The following is a 21,381-nucleotide window of genomic DNA, read 5'->3' on the forward strand; positions in this document are numbered from 1 at the left end:
CCTGCATTGATTCGGCAGTGGGTTTACCGTATTTTTCGCTCTATAAGACACACCCGACCATAAGGCGCACCTAGTTTTTAGAGGAGGAAAACAAGAAAAAAAAAATATTCTGAATCAAATGTTGTTGAAGAGGCTTTGCGCAGCTATCCCTGAAGCCAGAACAGAAGTTCTGGCTCCAGCGATAGCTGCGCAGCCTGCATTCGCTCCATAAGACACACACACACATTTCCCCTTACTTTTTAGGAGGGAAAAAGTGTGTCTTATAGAGCAAAAAATACGGTATTTCCTAGGGAACAACAGTCCAACCGCTTACAGCACCTTTTCCCAACCTGGTGCCCTCCTGATGTTTTGGGCAAGACCCCTCAACCCCAGCCAGCTCCAAGAAGGTTACTTGTCCTACAGTAACAGCCCAATCCCTGCATTATCAGAAGCCTTTAGAAGAACATGAGAAGAACCTGCTGAATCAGGCCATTGGCCTATCTAGCCCACAATGGGCTCTCACAGTGGCCAGCCTGTGGGAAATGGGTAAGCAGTACCAGAGTGCAAGAGCACTTTCTCCCCTTTATAGCGACAGAACAGAGGATTGCCTTGCTTTGCCTGACCCTGTACTGCCAACCCACTTCATTCATTCCTGGCCTCTCTCCATCCTTGTCTTGTCCATCTCATGCAGACTGTGGGCCCTCGGGGTCAAAGAATGCACCATTCCTATGCTCTGCGTATCCCTCTTGCGCCACACTGTTAAATAGCCATAACTGCTGATGCAGATGGATGGATGAATGAATGAATGGGTGAAGGTGCTGAGAAGATGGAACTAAAGAAGGAATGTTGCAGCAGAGGATGGAGAGAATGCTGGAGGTGATGATGGGTGGTTCTGCTACAAGACAACCTGGATGGAGGGAATGTGGAAGGACCTGAGGCAGATAGGAGTTCCATGAAGCACAGGGCAGGAGAGGAAACGTAGGGCTCAGTTGGGAAATAAGGATGGGTAAATCTGTCCATTTCGTTTCGGTTTCTTTCCTTTCTTTTTTCAGTCCAGAATGTTCAGTTTTCCTCATTTCCACAACAGTTTGCATATATAGTCCACATGAAAATTAACCAGCATTTCAGTGCGTGTTCCTATTAGTGTAAACATTTCTGTAGGCAAACTTGCCTGATTTACACACGTTTTGCAAAGCAGTTTCCACATATATAATGCATTATTTAACATAATTTTCACAAACATGCATATTCTTAATGCACACATTACAACAATATGCACAGTTTGGGGGTGTTTTTTTAATAATAAAAAATTTTATTTTATTTTGCAGCTGACTTGGCTGCAGAACTGCATTGCAAAATCTGGAGACGTGCCCTTTTCGAAGGATGGTTGGTTTTTTGTTCACATATGGTTCCGAAAGGTGAGGGTGGGTACATTCACCTTTAAATGAGAACTGAATCACATTTCTCCCCCACCCCTACTGAGAAAGTTTCTTGTATAGATTGAAATGAATGGGAGCTGCAGAACTGTCCAGCAAGGGAGGCATCCCTTGGCCAAATTCCGACTTCTTCCAGGGGAAAACAGCCAGCTGCAGAGCATATCAGAAGCCTAGCTGCCCCCTTCATTACCCTACTGCTCTTGACCTCCATCTGCAGCAGTGCTTAATTTATCAAAAAGGGAAGGGTTCAAATCTGCCTGGGTGCCCTCTCCTTAACCCTGGGCACAAGGGAGAACAGATGTGATGACTCAGTCCTGAAGACAGAATACAGACAGAAGACAACAAAGGTGAGTGAAATCTGGACTGTGTACAGACAGTTGTTTCTCTGGCCATATGGGAGAACTTCCCCTCTTATCTCTACGTAAGTACACACAGATAATGGAAGCAGAAGGGGATTTACTGCCCGGGGTAGAAGGTCTGCTCATTCTGTTCCCTTGCTTTTTAATTAAGGGCTCTTCCCATGCAGTACATGTTTACTCGGAAGAAAGCTTCATGGAGCCCAGTGGGACTTACTCCCCAGTAAGCATGCTTAAAATAGCAGCCTTAATCTCATAGCAGGTAATAAGTATTTCCTGGTCCAGTCGATTTCATTCCTAAGGGGAAACTGCCCATGTTTCCTGCTCGCATGGAGATGCACCTGTTCTCTCATGTACATTTTTTTAAACAGAAGTGCGTCAACCATAATTGTAACAGGAGCACTACACTGCCTGGGACTGTCTCACCAAAACACACATACAGCTCATACAATCCGGGGTGCCCTGGCTGGAGCTCCTTTTGGCATTCCTCTGCTACTGTTTGAAGCACTGTGGAACTTTCAAGGAACATTTTGGCTGGAGACCACAGCAGGCCACAAAGATCAAACAAAACCCCATGCACTGAAGGTGAGAAAGCTCCACAAGATCACCTCCAGCTCTCTGAGAAGTTATCACTGGTACTCAGCCATTCGGCAAGCCCAGCAAGGGCAAATAAGGCTTCAAGAGAGACTCCTGCTTCAACCAGGGTTTTTAATGCGAATGGAAACCCTGTGCTGGCTTGGCCAGCATCCTCACCTACATTACAGATGCCTCTCTCTCACTCCCCACTTCTGCATGTACAGCAATCAGATGTTAACACAAGCAAGCACAAGCGAGTCTCTACAGTGATCCAAGCACCATATGCAATACCAGAGCGCCACGCTTCCTCCTTTCAGCTGGAGGCACAATTTGAGCATCACCAATCCCCCCCAATATCTGCTACTGTAGGGTTGGGGAACCCATGGTTGTTAAGACTGCAACTCCCATCATCCCTGATCATCAACCATGCTGGCTGAGGCTGATGGGAGCTGGAGTCCAAGAACACCTGGAGGGCCTCAGGTTTCCCATCCCTGTCCTGACATGGGCTCTCCCACCTCTGCTGAGTGTCAGGAGCACCTCCAGCTACAGCAATAACCTTGAGAGTGTAGGAGGGACAAGGAAACGCTATTCAGGAGGAGATGCCTCTGACACGATACCAGAGTAGAATCTAACAAGGCGAGAACTAGAGTGCCTTCCTTTTGGAGACTCTGCCTTTGTTGGGTGGTGGTGATGCTTGTGTGCGCATGCTCTGGATTCTCAATTATAACCAGGGATCTGTGTACTGTCTGCCAAATGAAAAATTCTGCAGCAAAATAATGTAAATTCTGCACCAAGAAAAGCCCAGTTCTGCAATCTGCATAAACTATGCAAATGAACTCAATATTTTTTTCTCATTTTGTTTAATTCATCCTACTATTTTTACCCCCCCCCCATTTTTACATAATCATTCTTCTGCTACTCAAGGAGAGGGACAAGGAGCTAAGACCACTTGGGATCTTGTTCAGCCACCTCTTTGGCTTCAGAGATTCAGCAGGCATAGCACAAAAAAGTTTTGCAAGCATACAGCCATAACTATAACAGCTAGGAACTTGCTCCCCCCCCCCCACCCAAAAGAAAGAAAGCTGGGATTCCCAGGAAACTGAAATCAACCCCTACCACATTCTGAGTTTTCTGTACTCCTGTAGGATCTTGGCATGTACACAGCTGCATAGGACTGTAGATACTCCATGTTTAAAAAGAAACTAACATTATTCTGCTAACCTACATTCTGTGTCAAGAAATGCTGAGGTCTAGCAACCTGTGTAGGACAGTGGAAACTGAACACATTTTCATGCATTTGCACGATATATCTTACAAACAAGCAGTTTCATTTAAGTGGATTGAGAGGCTACATTACCATTGCTGACTGTAAATGCATTGTTATTAACCTAGTCAAAGCACATCTTATAAGTTTTGAGGGTTGGACTACATAGACGTTATAGGAGATCTGCGGCTGCAGTCATAAACAGCAACCCTTCATCTCCTCTTCCTCCTTCCGTAGTAGCATCAGCAGCTATGAACAAAACAGGGAGACACACTGATAACTGGAAAGATGCCAGAAGCAAGACCAATAAGGTGCAGATGTAATCGGACCAGTGATCCCCAGTGTTTCTGTTGACTTCCTCCTGACACATTTGGAAACAGAGCCTCTTTATGGGCATGTGGTGTGCTAGAAGGAGATGCAATTTTGTGTTGACTAAATGCCAGCTGCAATGTGTTGGGCTTTGCTTATAAACTTTCCACTTATCAGCCTCACATGTGGCATTTCTTCAGTTCTCAGCATCTCCCACAACATTTAGTTTGATGCCCAAACCATGCAAAAACCTGCACACCTCACAAGCAGAAACTTCTCTTTCAAACTACCTCCAATTGTACTGGGGATGGGGGATATATCTGCAGGGAAGGATCACCCACATAGCCTTGCAAATAAGTCTACAAAAACTACTAGACTGCAGGAGGGATTTGCTAACCAGCTCAGGGGCCAGTTTCTTGTGTTTCTGTGTTGGCCACTGAAGTGGAGAATCTCCTCCATGGCCAGCATGAAAACAAGAGGTATTATTAGCCTCATAGCAGCGGTTCCATCAAGACAGGACTTCAGGGCAAGTGTCTAAGGCCCCAATTGGCAGAATGAGCGGGAGGGAGTCCCATTCACAGCAGGGCCAGCAGATTGCAATCTGAAGAAAGTGAAGCGATAGACACTGCTACCTAAAGAGAGGACCTCAAAGTCCAAAGTACAGTCGTACCTTGGAAGTTGAACGGAATCCATTCTGGAAGTCTGTTCAACTTCCAAAACGTTCAAAAACCAAAGCACAGCTTCTGATTGGCTACAGGAAGCATCTGCAGCCAATCAGAAGCTGCGGAAGCCCCGTCAGATATTGAGCTTTCCAAAATAGTTTGCAAACCGGAACAGTCACTTCCGGGTTTGCAACGTTCAGGAGCCAAAATGTTTGGGAACTAAGCTGTTCGTCTTCCAAGGTTCAACTGTACCTATCTGCATCACTGCCTTTACTGAGACTTTTAATAAACAGGCTGCAGAAAGATGAATAATCTCCACTCTACCAGGCTTCTTGCATTTCTGGATCTATGATTAGCTATGCCTCATCACATCCACAAAGATACCCGCTGGTATTTTCCACACATTCTCAAGCTTATCTTTACAAAAGGACTAGAAACTTTCATTTTTTATTTTTTATGACATATCCGAATGCTGAATTCTATCCCAAACGTTGGACTTTTTTTTTGTGTGTGTGGTGTATGTGCAGAAGTGCTGAATACACAAAACCCTGATTATAATTCCGTCTGAAAGGGAGCCTTTGAAGTCAGGGCTGGGGGGTCCCGAGATACAATCAGCAATAATGACTCGAGAACTAGGAAGAGCAAAGAAGAAAAGAGGAAGGGAAATAGAATAAAGACATAAATAAGGAAGAATTCAAGTGCCACGGTGCTTTTGTTCAACAAAGATACAGAGGAGAGATACTGGTGTGGGTTTGTGCATATGTGTATGTGTGTGTAAAGGTAGAGGGGGGGGATGGGAGTCCTTAGCTCAAGGGAAATTGCCGAGAAAAGATTTTGTGAAAAGTACAGAAAAAGAACACCATTGATTTTAGAGAGCTGGCAGATGTTCCAAGCAATGATTTTTCCAGCGGAAATATACACCCCACCCCCAACGAATGAAAAAACAAAACAAAAACCCAACCCAATCACTGTCAAAAGCAGGAAAATTCCTGGGCCAAACAAAGAATTAAACCAGCCATTCCCTCTTCCTGGTTTCTCTCCATAGGCCGCATCACGTTACCTGGCAATCAACATTGTCAGGAGAAGGTCATTCTTACCCCTGCTTTTTAAAGGGTGGAAATTCCATGCCTCAAAAAAACTTAGCAGACTTGGCTCTATGACCTTTAACAGTTCTTCCAAAGACTCTGGCATGCCGTCGTGTCTAAGGGCTGCGGGTTCGGTTCTCGGTGGTGGTCCTCAGACAGCGTTCGCGGAGTGCATTTATATGATGTCAGCCTCTCTCGCAATGCCCCAAAGGAGACCTCCTTCCTGCCTAGGCTGAGCTCAGCAGCCTTCCAAATATTGCTGATAGTTTTCCTGGCCCCAGGCTGCAAAAAATAATAACAAATGGCCTGCAAATCTGTCTGAATGAATCTGGAAGGGGGCAGAAGGAATTCCACCGCCTATGGAGGTTCTCAGCCCAGCTTGTAAATCATAATAATTAAAAGGGAAGCTCCTAAATGTTGTCAGCTGCTGAAATCCTTGCTCCCAAACAACAGCAAAAGAAGGAACCAAAAGGAAAAAAAGGAGGTTAAAATAACAGAAAGAACAAAACCCTTTGTGAAATCGGTATTCCGGGGTCTGTGCATTCGAAGGACGAAAGGTCCCATCAGCCCAAGGAAGAAAATGTTGCTGTTCCATTTAAGTCGCAGAGGTGAGGGGTGGGGTGAGCAATGTCTGCAGTCAACCCTATAGAGCCCTGTGTCTTTTCGGTTGTGTTAAATAACAAGTTCAACTGGGAGTGTCTGAGATGGAGTGTGAAGATAAATGGCTGTAGAAACAAATGCATATTTTTTTTTCCGTTTCGTTTTGTTTTCTTCGATCCCTCACAGTGATGGGGTTCTTGATAAATTTCATTTCCCTCTCTCTCTTCATCTTTTCCAGAAAGTAGAGATGCCTCCCCCTCTCTCTCTTTCTCTCCCTCTCTTGGATTCATTCCCTTTCACCTGTTTCCTTCCGTGTTTCTGCTTCAATTCCCCAGCCGCCCTAAACCTTAAACAGCAGAGTCACAAAGGCGGATGACAGCAGGCCCAGGAAGAGGGGAGATTCCATGCTGGAGGCTGCCATGTTGTCCAGAGAACCTGGTCCTAAGAGGAGGAGAAGAAGGGTTTGTTTTAACCAGAGTGTTAGAAATAAAATTGGCCCTCTCTGCTAGGATAGATGGGACACGGGTGGCACTGTGGGTTTAACCTCAGAGCCTAGGACTTGCCAATCAGAAGGTTGGCGGTTCAAATCCCCGCGATGGGGTGAGCTCCCGTTGCTCGGTCCCTGCTCCTGCCAACCTAGCAGTTCAAAAGCACCTCAAAATGCAGGTATTCTCCAGCAGGTAAACGGCATTTCTGTGCGCTGCTCTGGTTCGCCAGAAGCAGTTTTGTCATGCTGGTCGCATGACCTGGAAGCTGTACGCCGGCTCCCTCGGCCAATAAAGCGAGATGAGCGTCGCAACCCCAGAGTCGGCCACGACTGGACCTACTGGTCAGGGGTCCCTTTACCTTTACCTTACTAGGATTAGGCAAATGTGTCAATTTTGAGTACCCACAGTGTCTCATTTTTCCAGTCTTAGAAGTTCCGTTCTCCACAATTGTACATCACTTTGCAAATATATTTTTTCTTAAAATTGGTTATCTCCCGCTTGGAGTACGACGATGCGCTCTACGTGAAGGTGACTCTGAAACTACAACTAATCCAGAATGCAGCAGCTAGACTGATGACCAGGAGCAGCCACTGGGATCATATAACTCTGGTCCTAAAGGATCTACATTGGCTCCCAGTACTTTTCTGAGCATAATTCAAGTGTTGGTGCTGACCTTTAAAGCCCTAAACAGCTTTGGCCCTGTATACCTGAAGGAGCGTCTCCACCCCCACTGGTCCAGCTCTGAGGGCCTTCTGGTAGTTCCCTCACTGCGAAGCTAAGTGATGTTACAGTGAAGCAGGTAGAGGGCCTTCTCAGTAGTGACTTCCTCCTTGTGAAACGCCCTCCCATCAGATGTCAAGGAAATAGACAACTATCTGACTTTTAGAAGCCATCTGAATGTTTGATGTTTTATTGTGCTTTTATATTTGTTGGAAGTCACCCAAGGTGGCTGGGGCAACCCAGTCAGATGAGTGGGTACAAATAATAAAATCATATTATTATTATTATTATTATTATTATTATTATTATTATTATTATTATTTAAAATTCACCACCATTATAGTGTGCATTTCTCCCTTACACCTTTCTCCTAATAAACACATTTTTTTTTTGCAATTTTGTTTGATTAACCTGTTTACAAAGCAATTCCCCCTAATATTATGCCTTTTGTGTATACTATTGTCATTAACCGATGCATGTTTTTTTAATGCACACATTACTAGTGCGTTCAGTTTTGTATGCCTTACTTGCTTGGAGAGCTGCGTTGCAAAATTCAGAGATGGGTGTATTTTGCAAAAGGGCTGCGCATTGTTCTGGGAAGTTCTAGTTTTCACCTTCCGATGCAAAGTGGATCCAATTTCTCTCCCACCCACACTACTTCTCATATGCCCGGCCAGTCCAGTGGCTCTAGGAGCCAAACTGAGGGTGCAAGTGGTGGCAGGCAAACTTGCCATTGGGAGGAGAAGGGCCCTTCATAGTGGGCCCAGTCAAGGTTAAGACACAACCTCCATCAGGGATGGGGGAGGTGGTAGCAGGAAGAGGAGAAGAGAGACTCACTGATAAGCCGTAAGCTGACATTGAAGGAGCCTAAGTTGTTGGAAGCCAGGCAGGTGTAGTTCCCATAATGACGAGCGGTGACGTTGCTGAAGAGCAGCATGGAACGAGTGCGCTCGTTCTGGATCTGCAGTCCATCCACGCCGCCAATTACTCTGCTAGGAAAAGGGAGTGGGAGGAGAGCATGGGCGGGTAACATTGTTAAAGCATTGTGCTCTGAGAATACGGGGAATTATACAAAATACCAGCTTGCAACTGATCTCATGCCCTGTCCCTGATTTGCCCATGATCAGCATTCTATTTCCTGGCTTCTTTGCAGGAGAGTTAGCCCTTAGTTAAAGAGATATAAGTTTCCAGTGATGGCCCTTGTTAATTAGTTCACACCTCCCACCACTGCAACCCTTGCTCTGGCACATCTGTGCATGGTCAAAATCCCAGTGCACAAAAAGGGGGTCTTTACCCTCTTGCGCCTTTGCGTTGCTAGATCCCTTTCCCTGCACCATGGCTTCACCCAGGCACAAACACTTTGGATCGCTGCTGGTAACTTGCGAGGAGAAGAGGAGCGGGGACAGAGGAGGTGGGCAGGGGAGATGCAAAAGGGGACACTTTTCTGGCAAACCGCACATAGGTATCAGTCCGAACCAAGTCAAGAAATCGCAAAGGGGCAGCTTGCTCATGCATCGATGGAGGTGCTCTGGAAACAAGGCTAGGTGTTTTGGAAGCCCTCGAATCCTGGGAGGCATTTGGAGAGGGAGTGTTTCAAAGGCATCCCCAGAAATCAAAAGCTACAGGAGGCTGAATTGGCCAATGCAGTCCAAGGGCTCCCTTTGCAGTTTCCACACCTCTCTATGCCACCTTCCCACAGTCCCAGTGGCTGTTTATCTCTGCTCTGGCCTGTCAGACAGGCGATCCATCATCTCTTGGACCACAACCCCCACAGCGGCAGTAGATCTGGATTCACCTGCCTCCTTTTCTCTGATACGGTTTGTGTGTGTGTGTGTGTGTGTGTGTGTGTGTGAGTGTGTGTGTGTGAATGTGCATGCACACATGCGTATTGTTGCTTGCCACTCCTGAGAGGGAAGCTTCTTCTTTATTAAATGTGGCAGCAAGGATGGTATATCCCACACCAGCCCTCCTACCAGGCAAAGTATTCCACATACAGACTCTCCTATTATCCAGGCTATTTTCTCTCCCCTCACCCCCGAGTTTTAAATCTATGAAGCCATCTAGCCTGGCTTGGTTTGAACAGCTGCAAAACCCGTGACTCACCAAACCGAATGCAGCCCAGCAACCATGTTATTATCTTTCCCCCCCTCCCCTTGCTTGATCGCCGTCCCTGTTTTTGCACTCCTGGGCAGCCAGAAAGAGCAGGAGTTTTATTTGGTCTGCAGTGTGCTGGTTATTGGCTCAATTGGTTACAAGAAGGGATGGGGGAAAGAGGCAATTTCTGCCCTTCCTTGGTTTCTCTCAATCAGCGCCGCTTCCGTTTCCCTACAGTTCAGCTTCCACGAAGATCTATGTGATTCATCTCGCTATGGCCAAAATCTACACTGTCTAGTCCAATCTCCTGCTTGTTGTGTGAGTTCCAGAGCAAAAATAAAAACAGGAGAAGAGTCCGGCACACCAGGCCAATGACCCATCTAGTGAAGTGTCCGGTCTTTGCAGTGGCCAACCAGATGCCTATGGGAAACCCACAAGAAAGACCCGAGCACAAGAATCCTCACCCATCCTGTGGCTTCTAGCAACATTATCACCTCTGACCAACCTGGTGGTAGCTATTGATAGCCTTATCAAAAATGAGCATTCTTCACAAATGGCTGTCCCACCACTACTCACAGAGAAACCACCACCCCTATAGGAAATGGGGTTCTATTATTAAGCTGAGTCATGAGGTTTCTCTTAATGTTCAACCAAACAAATACCCTGCCCTTTGGGGGCGGCAGAGAACAATCCTTTGCCTTCACCCATGTGGCAGCCTTTCAGATTAAACACTGCCTCCCCCTCTGATGCTACCACTCTGATCAAATTTAGAGCCTGCTGTCACTGCTTTGTAAGTAAAAACAAAAATATTGGGAGAATCTGGACATGGAATATGCTATTTGGCCCTTAGCTCCAGCTCAAATTAAACCCCAGTTGCTTGTTCATCAACCAGAACTTCATAATTTTATGGCTTCTGACAATTTTCTTGTATAAACTCCACATTGCTTTTACTGACAGCTATCAAATCACTGGGTGTATATATATATATATATATATCCTTGTGTTCCTGGGTGGCTTCCTCCCACCCTCCACCCTGACTTTTTGCGTCTGATGTTCAGTGCGCCCACAGCTCTGTCATTGTTTCCTAATAAAGTAAGATAAAAAGTCATGGTTTCTTTTCACTGAGCAGTTCTAACCACAAACAGCCCCCCTGAGATGCAAGAGGTTTGAACCATGAACTGTTCTCACCAAGCTAGCGCGGGAACACTGGAGGGAAACAACTGGGAGGCTGATCGGGAGATAATTGCAAATCATCTTGTCAGGTGTCAATCCCTGCAGAACCAGAACTCGGCTCCCGAAAGAGAGGCCTCAGCTGTTCAGCTAAGCACAGAAATTCCCCCTCCCCCCTCCGCCTCTTCCTTCAGGAGCCTTTTTCTCCCTACAGCACTTACTCCTTCCTACTGAGTTGACAAATGAATGCAAACATGGAAAAGAACAAAATCCAGGGGCAAAGTTAAGGCTGTGCAAGCGGTGCTCATGCACTGGGTGCTGAGCTGGGCTGGGTGGGGGGGGGGGTGGGATGCTATCTCGAAGACTGGTAAGCGAGGCTCTGGGCTTTGGAATGGAGAACTCTGACAGGGTCCTAGTGCCCTCCTCCTCCTTCCCAGAACCTAGTTAGCACTTTCCCGTATTTAGGAGGACCAGCCAGAGCCCCCGCACCTCCTTCCCAAAGCCCAGAAGATGGCAGAACAGAGGCAGAACAGGGTGGAGTGGGCTTATGCCCACTCTGCCAACCCAGGCCACCCAGGAATGGAACCCCTATGCCAAATGTGCACATTCCCCCTAACCTTTGTTCCCATTGCTTAACTGCAGAACTGCATTGCAAAATTCGGGAAAGCGTGAATTTCGATATTTTGGTTTGCTTTTTTGTTTCAGGAAGGGCAAATTTGATGGGTTCCCCTTTAAACATGAACTAAATCAAATCTCTCCCTCATCCCAATGGTCAAGGGTGATGAGAGTTTTTGCAGAACAGCACCACCAGGTGGGCTGTACAGCATTGGCCACGCCTGCTACAAACCTATACAAATTGCCATTTCCCACCTGTACCAGGTGAACACAACCCACTCATCACACGCCAGGGCCTGCCAGGGGACTTGACAACAGCTCCCCTCTCCCCCCCCCAATCCCAGGCAGGCAACCACACCACACGGTTTATCAAGCCCCCCGGGGGACGGGGGACTATACGTGACTGATGGGCCGTGTTCTGCTTGGAGAGTTACAAATTAATCTGCGTTAAGCGACCATGAGTACGCGCCGTGGGTTTGTTTAATAAGATTGCCATTTGGAAGGTTAAAGCATGCGGTGCTGTCTAACTAATGAGACACACAGCGAAGTTACATGGTGGGAGGGGGGAAGAGAAGCTGCCTTCTACTAGGTCAGGTGATCTGCCTGCCTATCTCAGAGCTCTGATTGGCCATGACTCCCCAGGATCTCAGGCAGAGAAGGGTCATCACCATCACCTGCCACCTTGATCCTTTTCGCTGAGATTGAATTCGGGGCCTTCCGCAATCATTGCCTGTGCTGCCACACTGACCTTCGAGTGCCAGTCCCGTAATTTCTTTTCCTTTTTATTTATTTGCTTAAACAGGAGAGTTTGGAGGAGGGCAAAGAAAAAGACGACTGCGGAGCAGACTTTCTCATACTTGGGTCCTTACTGCTGGTCCTGGTAGCTAGGGCTGATGGGAGTTGTAGTCCAACAGCATCTGGGGACCTGAGTTTGAGAAAGACTGCTGGAGAGTAACAACTGTCTTGCCAGATGGAAACAAGATCAAGAAGCTCAGCAGCCAGCCCTGATTGGAGAATTGGGATGCACCTCTGATGCACGCTTATCCCGGTCTTATCTTGCAAGATACTGGTTCCCACAGAGAATCCAGGGAACTGCAGGGTGCTGAAGGTTGCTGAGAATTACCAAGCACAATGGCTTGGACTGTGCCTGCAGCACAACCGATACTGAGTTTACAGAATGGACAGTACCACTTCTGATGGCAGAAGGGGGGCGTCATGTTTTAATGCTGCCAAAAAGTGGGGGGAAACATCCCTGCAAGTAGCATATAAAGGGAGCAGGCCAAAGTTAGAACCTTTCTCCCCACTGTACCTAGGTCTTTTTTACTCCAAGTATTTTAAAGGGCCCTTTTGTCGTTGTACATGGAGGAGCATTCAAACGCACACCCCCTACACCTGCAGTAGTTCGGTCCACATCATTACCACATTCTACCACGTGGTTACACCACACCAATTTTGCCCTGGGGAGAAGAAATGGCTTGTGCCAAAAGGTCCTTAAGGATCACAGAAAGCTGCTTACGCTATTTGGACCCCTAGCAGGAGCTCTGCCTGGTCTGAGGCAGCGGTCTTTCGCCTCCCCTGCTAACTGATCCTTTCAACTTGGAGATGTAAGTGACTGAGCCTAGGATCTCCCTGTTGCAAAGCCGCTAAGCTGCGATTCCCCCTCCCAAATGTATTGGAGGGATATCAATGTTATGGATCTCTGGCCAGGGCCAAGAAATGGGCAGAAGAATGACTTACTGTTTGTCGTCTTTGAACCACTGGAATTCTGCAGGTGGCACAGCCATGGCCTCACAGCGCAGAAGTGCATTCTTTCCCATTGGGATACGTGAGTCCTTTACATCTGTGATGGTTGGAGGGTCTAGGAAGAGACAACAGTTGATGTGGGAGGCATATATTAGTCACGATATGCGGTGTCTTAGCTGTTCCTCAACAGATAGTCTCCAGTTGCCAACCTCTGGTAGAGATGCTTCCCCAAAGAATTCTGGGAACTGTAGTTTGTTAAGGGGGAAGGTTCTTAAGAAGCCCGTGTTCCCCTCCCAGAGCTGCAATGCCCAGAGTTCCCTGTAAACAGAGATCGATTGTTGAAGCACTCTTGGAATTGTAGCTCTGTGAGGAGAACAGAGGCCTCCTAACAACCCTCAGCACTCTTAACAAAGTACAATTCCCAGAATCCTCTGGGGGAAGCCAAGTCGTTGAAAGTGGTAGCATATCGCTGTCAATGTATGGTATGGACGCGGCCCAAGTCAGGCTTGGGGAAAACACAACAGGGGAACGTAAAGCTGTACAAGTTCCAAAAGTTCTTCTCTGGCTTGCATAAAAATCTGAGTCAGAGAAGAATTCCCTGCTCCCCTATCATAACATTATAGGAAGTTGCCTTATACTGAGTCAGATCATTTGTCCACATGGTTCAGCACTGCCAACACTAACTGACAGAAGGTCTCTAGGCTTTCTTACCCAGAGACGCCAGGGGTTGAATCTGGTTGATGCTCTACCACAGAACGACAGACCTTCCCCTGGCATCTGGATCTGACTTCTTTCCGCAGGGCCTGTAAGACAGAGTTGTTCTGCCTGGCCTTTGGCTTGGAATCAATTTGATTCCCTTCCCTTCTTTCTTTTTTCCTTTCTCCTTCTGTGTTGGAACTCTTATTTGGGGACTTCCCTGGCTTTTTTCTGGCCCATGTAGTACCACTCTGGATAGTTAGCCTTGGTGAAGACTTGACGTTTTTATCCACAAAAAAGTTTTTGATTGAGTTTCCACTGAAATGAGGTTGCATTTTAATGTTTTGATGTTGCATTTTAATCTTGGTTTTTTTTAAAGCTGTATTTCAATCAATTGTTTTTATATTTGGTGTTAGCAGCCCTGAGCCCGGTCTTGGCTGGGGAGGGCGGGGTATAAATAAAATTTATTATTATTATTATTATTATTATTATTATTATTATTATCCTCCAAAAGAAGATGACTTTGGAAGAACCACATCTCCCATAAACCCCTACACCATGGCACAATGTTTGCCTGTGCAAGGGAGTGATAGGAGGGAGGAAGGGGGAAAAAACCCCCTCTCCTCTTCATGCCCTTTTGCTGCTTCTCCCACTATCACAGATTTAAGGGAAGGGAAGGGGGGGAGGACAATGCCAACTGCATAATATGTGCCTTTTCACCTAGTTTCATAAAGGCCTCTGCTGAGAGAGAGAGAGAGAGAGAGAGAGAGAGAGAGAGAGAGAGAGGAAGTGGTATCCTAAGCCTATGGCTCCAGTGCTCCAGAACTTGCCCCAATGTTTTTTATCCTTTCAAGCCTTCGATCCAAGAGCCTGGTCAATATTTATAAAGCCTTTGAGAATCTGGGCTCTGCACATCTTAAAGGCCATCTTTCCCCCACTGTTTAAAAACGGGCCTCCCTGCCAGCAGCCTGAAGTGCTATAGCCCAGCCTAACAACTCACAACTCCCTATTACTTCATTCCGCCATGTGTGTAAACCAGCCCTGAGCACCCATGTTGCCAAATAGGTTGTGAGAATTGGCAAGTGATGTCTCAGAAGGAAAAGGATGATACTTAAACTCCTCCATCTCCTTCCCAGTTCAGGGCTAACAGAAACTTGGAGGTGATTTATATTAGGGACAAGATAGGGTGGGAAAGAGTTAAGTATCCCTCTCCCAGGGCCACTTCTAATTTGGAACCCCCAGCAGTTGAATTATATCTATATGGATCAGGGGACTCATCTGTACACATCATTTAAAACATTATAAATGCGTTATTAAAATGTGATAGCAGGGGGCGCTGCAGAGCAGTGATCCGTTGCCATTGGGAAATTGCATTGAGAGCAATAGGACATTTTTAAAAATAGCCTTTAATAGCGTTTTTACAGATCAGTGTAGATCCAGCCAGGATCTCTTACAAGAGATCCAGTCAATAATCTCATAGGTAATGTGTAGTTTAGCCAGGGGAGGAATAGAAAAGACCATTATTAAGGGAGCAAAGGGCAGTCCCATGGTACATAAGATGTTAATACCCTGTGATTGAAAGCTGGGAAGGAGATGGGGAAGTGGGAGGCAGTGAAAACACTTGCAGCTCCACACTCACCTTTGGAGTCATTCCTGCATTCCTGATTCCCAGTTAAGGGCTGGGTCTCAGCTAGGGTTGGAGGAGAAATTCAATTCTGTTTGCATTTCACTGAGAAGTCACCTAAGACCCACTTCTCAAACCAAAACACAGCAAGCCTTTGAAATTCACACTTGTCGAATTTTGTGATTCAGCTCTCCAACTAAACAACATGCACAAGAGTAAAGAGGGAACCCTCCCCATCAAACTCCCCATACGATCCATTGCAAAATTACTCCAGCCAAGTGTATGCACAGCATGTATGCACAAGAGTAAAGCGTGCATATAAATGGATATAATTGTGAAAATAATATGCAAAAACGTATTATATTGGGGGAAATCACTTTGTAAAAAATGTATATGAAGGAAAAAGCTGTATATGAAAAGTTTTGCCTTAGAAATTTGTATTAAACATTCTGATGAATGTTTGTGAGGGTTTTAAAGAAACAAAACCACAAATTACCGCAAAAATGTAGAGGATTACATTTAAACAGCAATAAAACCTGATAACATCTTTGCAATACTAAGCAGAGTCTGGTACGGTTTCAAATTGGATGTGGGACTGCGTGTTGAGATTCCTGCATTGCGGGGGGTTGGATTAGATGTCCCTCAGGGTCCCTTGCAACTCAATGTTATGATAAGATTGGGTTGGGGGGGCAGAGGAAACTTAGAAAAGGGAAATAGACAGATCCGTCCATCCCTAACTTTATAGCTGAAGCTCCACGCCCCAGACATTGCAACCCTTCATCTGGCTGAAGGGGACAGACCTAGGAGGCAAATATGAGGACCACTTACAGTTGACAGTGATGAGGACTCGCTTGCTGTCAGGTGTTGAGACTCCATTCACTGTGATGCACTCGTACTCCCCAGCCTGCTGCCTGTTGATTTCCGTGATTTCCAGGTACTCCCCTTCACTGGTGAAGCCATCTGTTGGGGAGGGAGGAGGGGGGTGGCGGGGAGGGGGTCAGGGCCAGCAGTAGGGAGACAGACACAAACACAGACTTACACACAAGAAAACACATATGACAGCAACACTGTTATCCACACCTCGGAGACGCAGGGGCTGCCTCGCACCGGGGCTGTGACAACAGCGCAGGGGGGTTGGGGTTAGAAGGGGGGGGGGGGGGACAAGCTTGCACAACCTGCGACCTACGAAGCCAAACACATCCCAGCAACTAGGGACGGTCTCTCTCCCGGGGGAGAGATGAGCTCCAACCACCCCTGTTCTCGTAGCAAGGCTGGCACCAGGAAGGAAGGAACCTTCAGAGTTCCCACCAGGCGTGTACCCATCTGACACCAGCACCCCACAACCCAACCCCGGTTGGGATCACAGCAGGCTTCAGTGGTGAACAGCAAGACCATTTTGACATTCAAAGTGTTGGTGCTGACCTTTAAAGCCCTAAACGGCCTTGGTCCTGTATACCTGAAGGAGCGTCTCCACCCCCATCAAACAGCCCAGACTCTGAGGTCCAGCTCCTGCCTTCTGGCAGTTCCCTCATTGAGAGAAGTGAAATTACAAGGAACCAGACAGAGGGCCTTCTCGGTAGTGGTGCCCACCCTGTGGAACGCCCTCCCTTCAGATGTAAAGGAAATAAGCCACTATCTTATCTTTAAAAGACATCTGAAGGCAGCCCTGTTTAGGGACATTTTTAATATTTAATGCTGTATTGTTTTTAACAGTCAGTTGGGAGCTGCCTAGAGTGGCTGGGGAAGCTCAGCCAGATGGGTGGGGTACAAATAATAAATTTTTATCATCATCATCATCAGGCCACAATGTAGGTGAGGCAGAGGTAAAGGACCCCTGGATGGTTAAGTCCAGTCAAAGGCAACCATGGGGTCTGTGGCGCTCATTTCACTTTCAGGCTGAGGGAGTCGGCATTTGTCCACAGACAGCTTTCCAGGTCATGTGGCCAGCATGATTAAACTGCTTCTGGTGCAACAGAACACTGTGACAGAAGCCAGAGTGCACGGAAATGCCGATTACCTTCCCGATTACCTTCCCCTATTTATCTACTTGCACTGGCGTGCTTTCGAACTGCTAGGTTGGCAGGAGCTAGGACAGAGCAATGGGAGCTCACCCCATTGCAGGGATTTGAACCACTGACCTTCTGAGGTTCAGTGGTTTACACCACAGCACCACCTGCATAGGGACACGGGTGGCGCTGTGGGTAAAAGCCTCAGCACCTAGGGCTTGCCGATCGAAAGGTCGGCGGTTCGAATCCCCGCAGCGGGGTGCGCTCCCGTTGTTCGGTCCCAGCGCCTGCCAACCTAGCAGTTCGAAAGCACTCCTGGGTACAAGTAGATAAATAGGGACCGCTTTCTAGCGGGAAGGTAAACGGCGTTTCCGTGTGCGGCTCTGGCTCGCCAGAGCAGCGATGTCACGCTGGCCACGTGACCCGGAAGTGTCTCCGGACAGCGCTGGCCCCCGGCCTCTTGAGTGAGATGGGCGCACAACCCCAGAGTCTGGCAAGACTGGCCCGTACGGGCAGGGGTACCTTTACCTTTACCACCTGCATAAGGCCCCAATGTAGGACCTCACCAGGGCTTTATGGGGACATCAATATGACAGCTTCTGAACTGCCTAACGTGGCCAACCCCAGAGAGACAAGCAAGCAGGAGGGCAGGTAGGCAGCTACCAGCAATGTCGGGCTCTATTCAGGGATGCTGAGTCCTGCTGCCATTTGTGTTTCCAAGGTCTGCCGCCTATTTTCTGGGAACTGTGTCCCTGGGGAAATCAGTGTTCCCATTTGCCCCCGATTTTATTTTCATCTTCCTGCCTTTGTAGAGATGTTTGGGAATGCCTTTGAAATATGTTTTTATTTATTTATTTATTATTTACATTTATTAGCCAGCTGTTCAACTAGTCCTTTAGGCAATGCACAACATGAATTAAAACATCAAATCAGATTAAATAACACACGCTTTTACACACACACACACACACACACACACACACACACACACACACATCTCTATAAGGGTACAGATAAAATACCTGAAACCCTAGCAAATTAGAGACTAAAATAGGAATCAATCTCAGCTTTAAGGTATTGAAAGGCTTTTTTAAAAGTTTAAAAGCCTGGGAGGACACTAGGCATGAGCTAGGGTTTAGAGCGGTTTGTCACCTCTGTGCAGGTCCCGATACTGCTCATTCATCAAAACCAGGTGAGGATTTATTCCATCTTCCTGTGAGTCTGTATCTTAGGTTTCCCAGCAGGATTTAATTGCTGCTTGATTCTCCTCCCTCCTCGAACACATTTTAGGCAACTTGTCAAAACTCAAAATCAAATCTTAAAAATCCCAGTATCGTAAGTGTAAAAATCCCCCACACCCCACAAGCTATGTGTGCTAAAGCATGGGGAGCAGCTTTGCCTAGGAGGTGGAGCTGTGCTTGCTGATAAACAAATCAAAGCTCTGCACCGAGAAAAAGAAGAAAAGCTGCATTCTGCAGCTGGAATAATTAAGCACTGCCGTGTACAAGTCATGGGGAGGAGCGAGGGGGCTATGTTTAGCAGGGGATTAGATTCTCACTCTCTGCCACTGCAATATCTTTTCTGCCACAATTCTGGGATTTCACTCGCCATCGAAGATACTCTTTCAAGCCCATTCTGCAATTTTAAGGAGTGGAAACTTTGTTTGTTTGTTTACTTATTTTAAAAAAGAAAGGAAGAGGAGGTGCTAATTTCTGTACCCAGTACCAAATTTCACCTGCTTAACAGATATAAATGGGTATGAGATGCATTTATTTGGGTCGAAACCTGCTTTGAGATGTAGGCAATCGTCGGCTCTGATTTTATTTATTTATTTTATTCATTAGATTTGCATACCACCCTTCATCCGCGGATCTCAAGGCATAAAAATACAAAACGGAAACACAAAAGACATAATAAAAACAATAACCGGAACAAAGAAAACCCATTCCCCCCACTCACATTTAAAGAACACAGTTAAAGGGGCATACAATGCTAATCAGCCAAAAGCCTGGTTGAGGAGGAGCATTTTCACCGGGCACCTAGAACAGTGAAGGTACTAGGCGGGCCTCCCTGGGAGAGCATTTCACAAATGGGGAGCCACTGCAGAAAAGGCCCTTTCTCATGCTGCCGCTCTCTGAAGCTCCCATGGAGGAGGCACAGAAAGAAGGCCTCAGGTGGTGATTTCAGGGTCTGGGTGGGTTCATATGGTTCTAATCTGTAAACAGGTTTCCTTCTTCCTGCCTTCATTCATTAGCAGAGGAAACCAGTTGCTTATAGGGGTGAGTAAGTTTCTTCCAGAATAGGGGACAAAGGGGATACCCTCAGCCTTCCTCCCCTCTCCAGCCTCCCTTACCTTTCAACTGCCGCCAAGTTACCGTCGGCTCTGGCTTCCCCACTGCTAGGCAGAGCAGATTCACGTTGCTTCCCTCGTTCACGGTCACTGCTGACGAAATGTTCACGATCCGAGCAGGGACTGCAGAGTTTGGAGGGGAGAGGCAGTGAATATCAAGGCGCATCTGGCCTCCCAACACTAGGGGGCACTGTCTTCCTTGACACAAGCCTAAGGACAGTGCCTCTGAGGTTTTGAACAGCCAGTTGCCCTGCAAATGATTGTGTTTGACTGCAAAGCTACGCTCTGGTCGCTTGACAACTTTACTTAAGAGCATAAGAAGAAGCCAAAGCCCACCAAAGCCAACATTCGGTTCTCACAGTGGCCAACTAGAGGCCTATGAGAAGCCCATGAGCAGGACTTGAACACAACACTGCTCTCCCCAGTCATGATTCCCAGCAAGTGGGGTTCAAAGGCATTTTGCCTACAACAAACAGAACATAGACAGCGTGGCTAGTAACCATTTACAGGCTTGTCTTCAAATTCTCTTCTTACATACTACATTCAGTGGTGATGCCAGGTGTCAGCATCACTGGGTACCACCTGAGCCTCAACTTCCAGTAGGGGGCAAGGGAGGACCTTGGTAATATGGCAAAGGCCAAAAGTTGATGCCAGGTGAGCAAGGTGCTAGACTTTGGGAAGGAGGTGTGTGGCTGTGGCAGGGTCTCAGAGCCCTCCTGCCTCCGTCCCAAAGCATTAACTAGGCTTTGGGAAGGAGGAAGGAGGAGTCTAGGACCCTGTTCAGAGCCTCACACCTCCTTCCCAAAGCCCAGCACATCCCAGGCTTTGGGAAGGATGTGGGAAGACACCCTCTTGCCCCCTGGGCCCTGTGTGTAGGAACCAGTTGTGCTGCCCTGAATCTGCTTCTGCTGTTTCTAAGAATCCTTGCCCCTGCTCTTCCCCTTCCCTCTTTGCTGGGACTGTTTGTTCACTTGCCCTCTCCAACCTGCATGAGTTTTGGCAAGTGCAATGAGGAGCTGTGGATACCCTGGGCTCGTCTTGCTCTCTTTCTCCTGCAGACTGGGTCCGGAGGGAGAGGGCAAGCAAATGGACAGCAGGAACGCTGTTGAAAGACTCATTCGCTGAAGGCAACTTGCATAGAGGCACCTATAAAACCTGAAGCTGACACTGATTATGTTCAGTGATCTGTCATGCCCTGGAGTGAGCAAGAGTAACTATCTAGGATGGGCCGACACAGACAGAGAGACAGTGGAGTCTAGTCCGTTGGGATGGTGGGACACCGCCCAGCCAACTCCAGTCTGCTCTTAGCCAACCTGCACCTGCTTGCCTTGGGGTACGGGTGGCGCTGTGGGTTAAACCACAGGGCCTAGGACTTGGCGATCAGAAGGTCAGCGGTTCGAATCCCCACGACGGGGTGAGCTCCCGTTGCTCGGTCCCTGCTCCTGCCAACCTAGCAGTTCAAAAGCACAGCAAAGTGCAAGTAGATAAATAGGTACCACTCCGACGGGAAGGTAAACGGCGTTTCCATGCACTGCTCTGGTTTGCCAGAAGCGGCTTAGTCATGCTGGCCACATGACCCGGAAGCTGTACGCTGGCTCCCTCGGCCAA

The 21,381-nt window shown here is 47.3% G+C and overlaps 1 protein-coding gene across 2 annotated transcripts in view; it reads right to left on the minus strand.

The window, feature by feature from the left end:
• Positions 1–998: 998 nt before the first annotated feature.
• The window catches only part of IGLON5 (IgLON family member 5), a 140,254-nt gene continuing 119,871 nt past the window's right edge, over positions 999–21,381 (minus strand). The window contains exons 4-8 of one of the 2 annotated variants that reach the window (XM_028742524.2): positions 19,777–19,896; positions 16,246–16,377; positions 13,092–13,212; positions 8,313–8,467; positions 999–6,708 (exon numbers count right to left, since the gene is read on the minus strand). In XM_028742524.2, coding sequence (XP_028598357.2) covers positions 6,608–6,708; positions 8,313–8,467; positions 13,092–13,212; positions 16,246–16,377; positions 19,777–19,896 — 629 coding nt within the window. In that variant the 3' untranslated portion in view covers positions 999–6,607. The remainder of the gene's footprint in view (positions 6,709–8,312; positions 8,468–13,091; positions 13,213–16,245; positions 16,378–19,776; positions 19,897–21,381) is intronic. The other variant, XM_028742525.2, reaches the window with a different exon arrangement.

The sequence above is a fragment of the Podarcis muralis genome, chromosome 7 (assembly GCF_964188315.1).
Source record: "Podarcis muralis chromosome 7, rPodMur119.hap1.1, whole genome shotgun sequence".
Lineage (NCBI taxonomy): Eukaryota > Metazoa > Chordata > Lepidosauria > Squamata > Lacertidae > Podarcis > Podarcis muralis.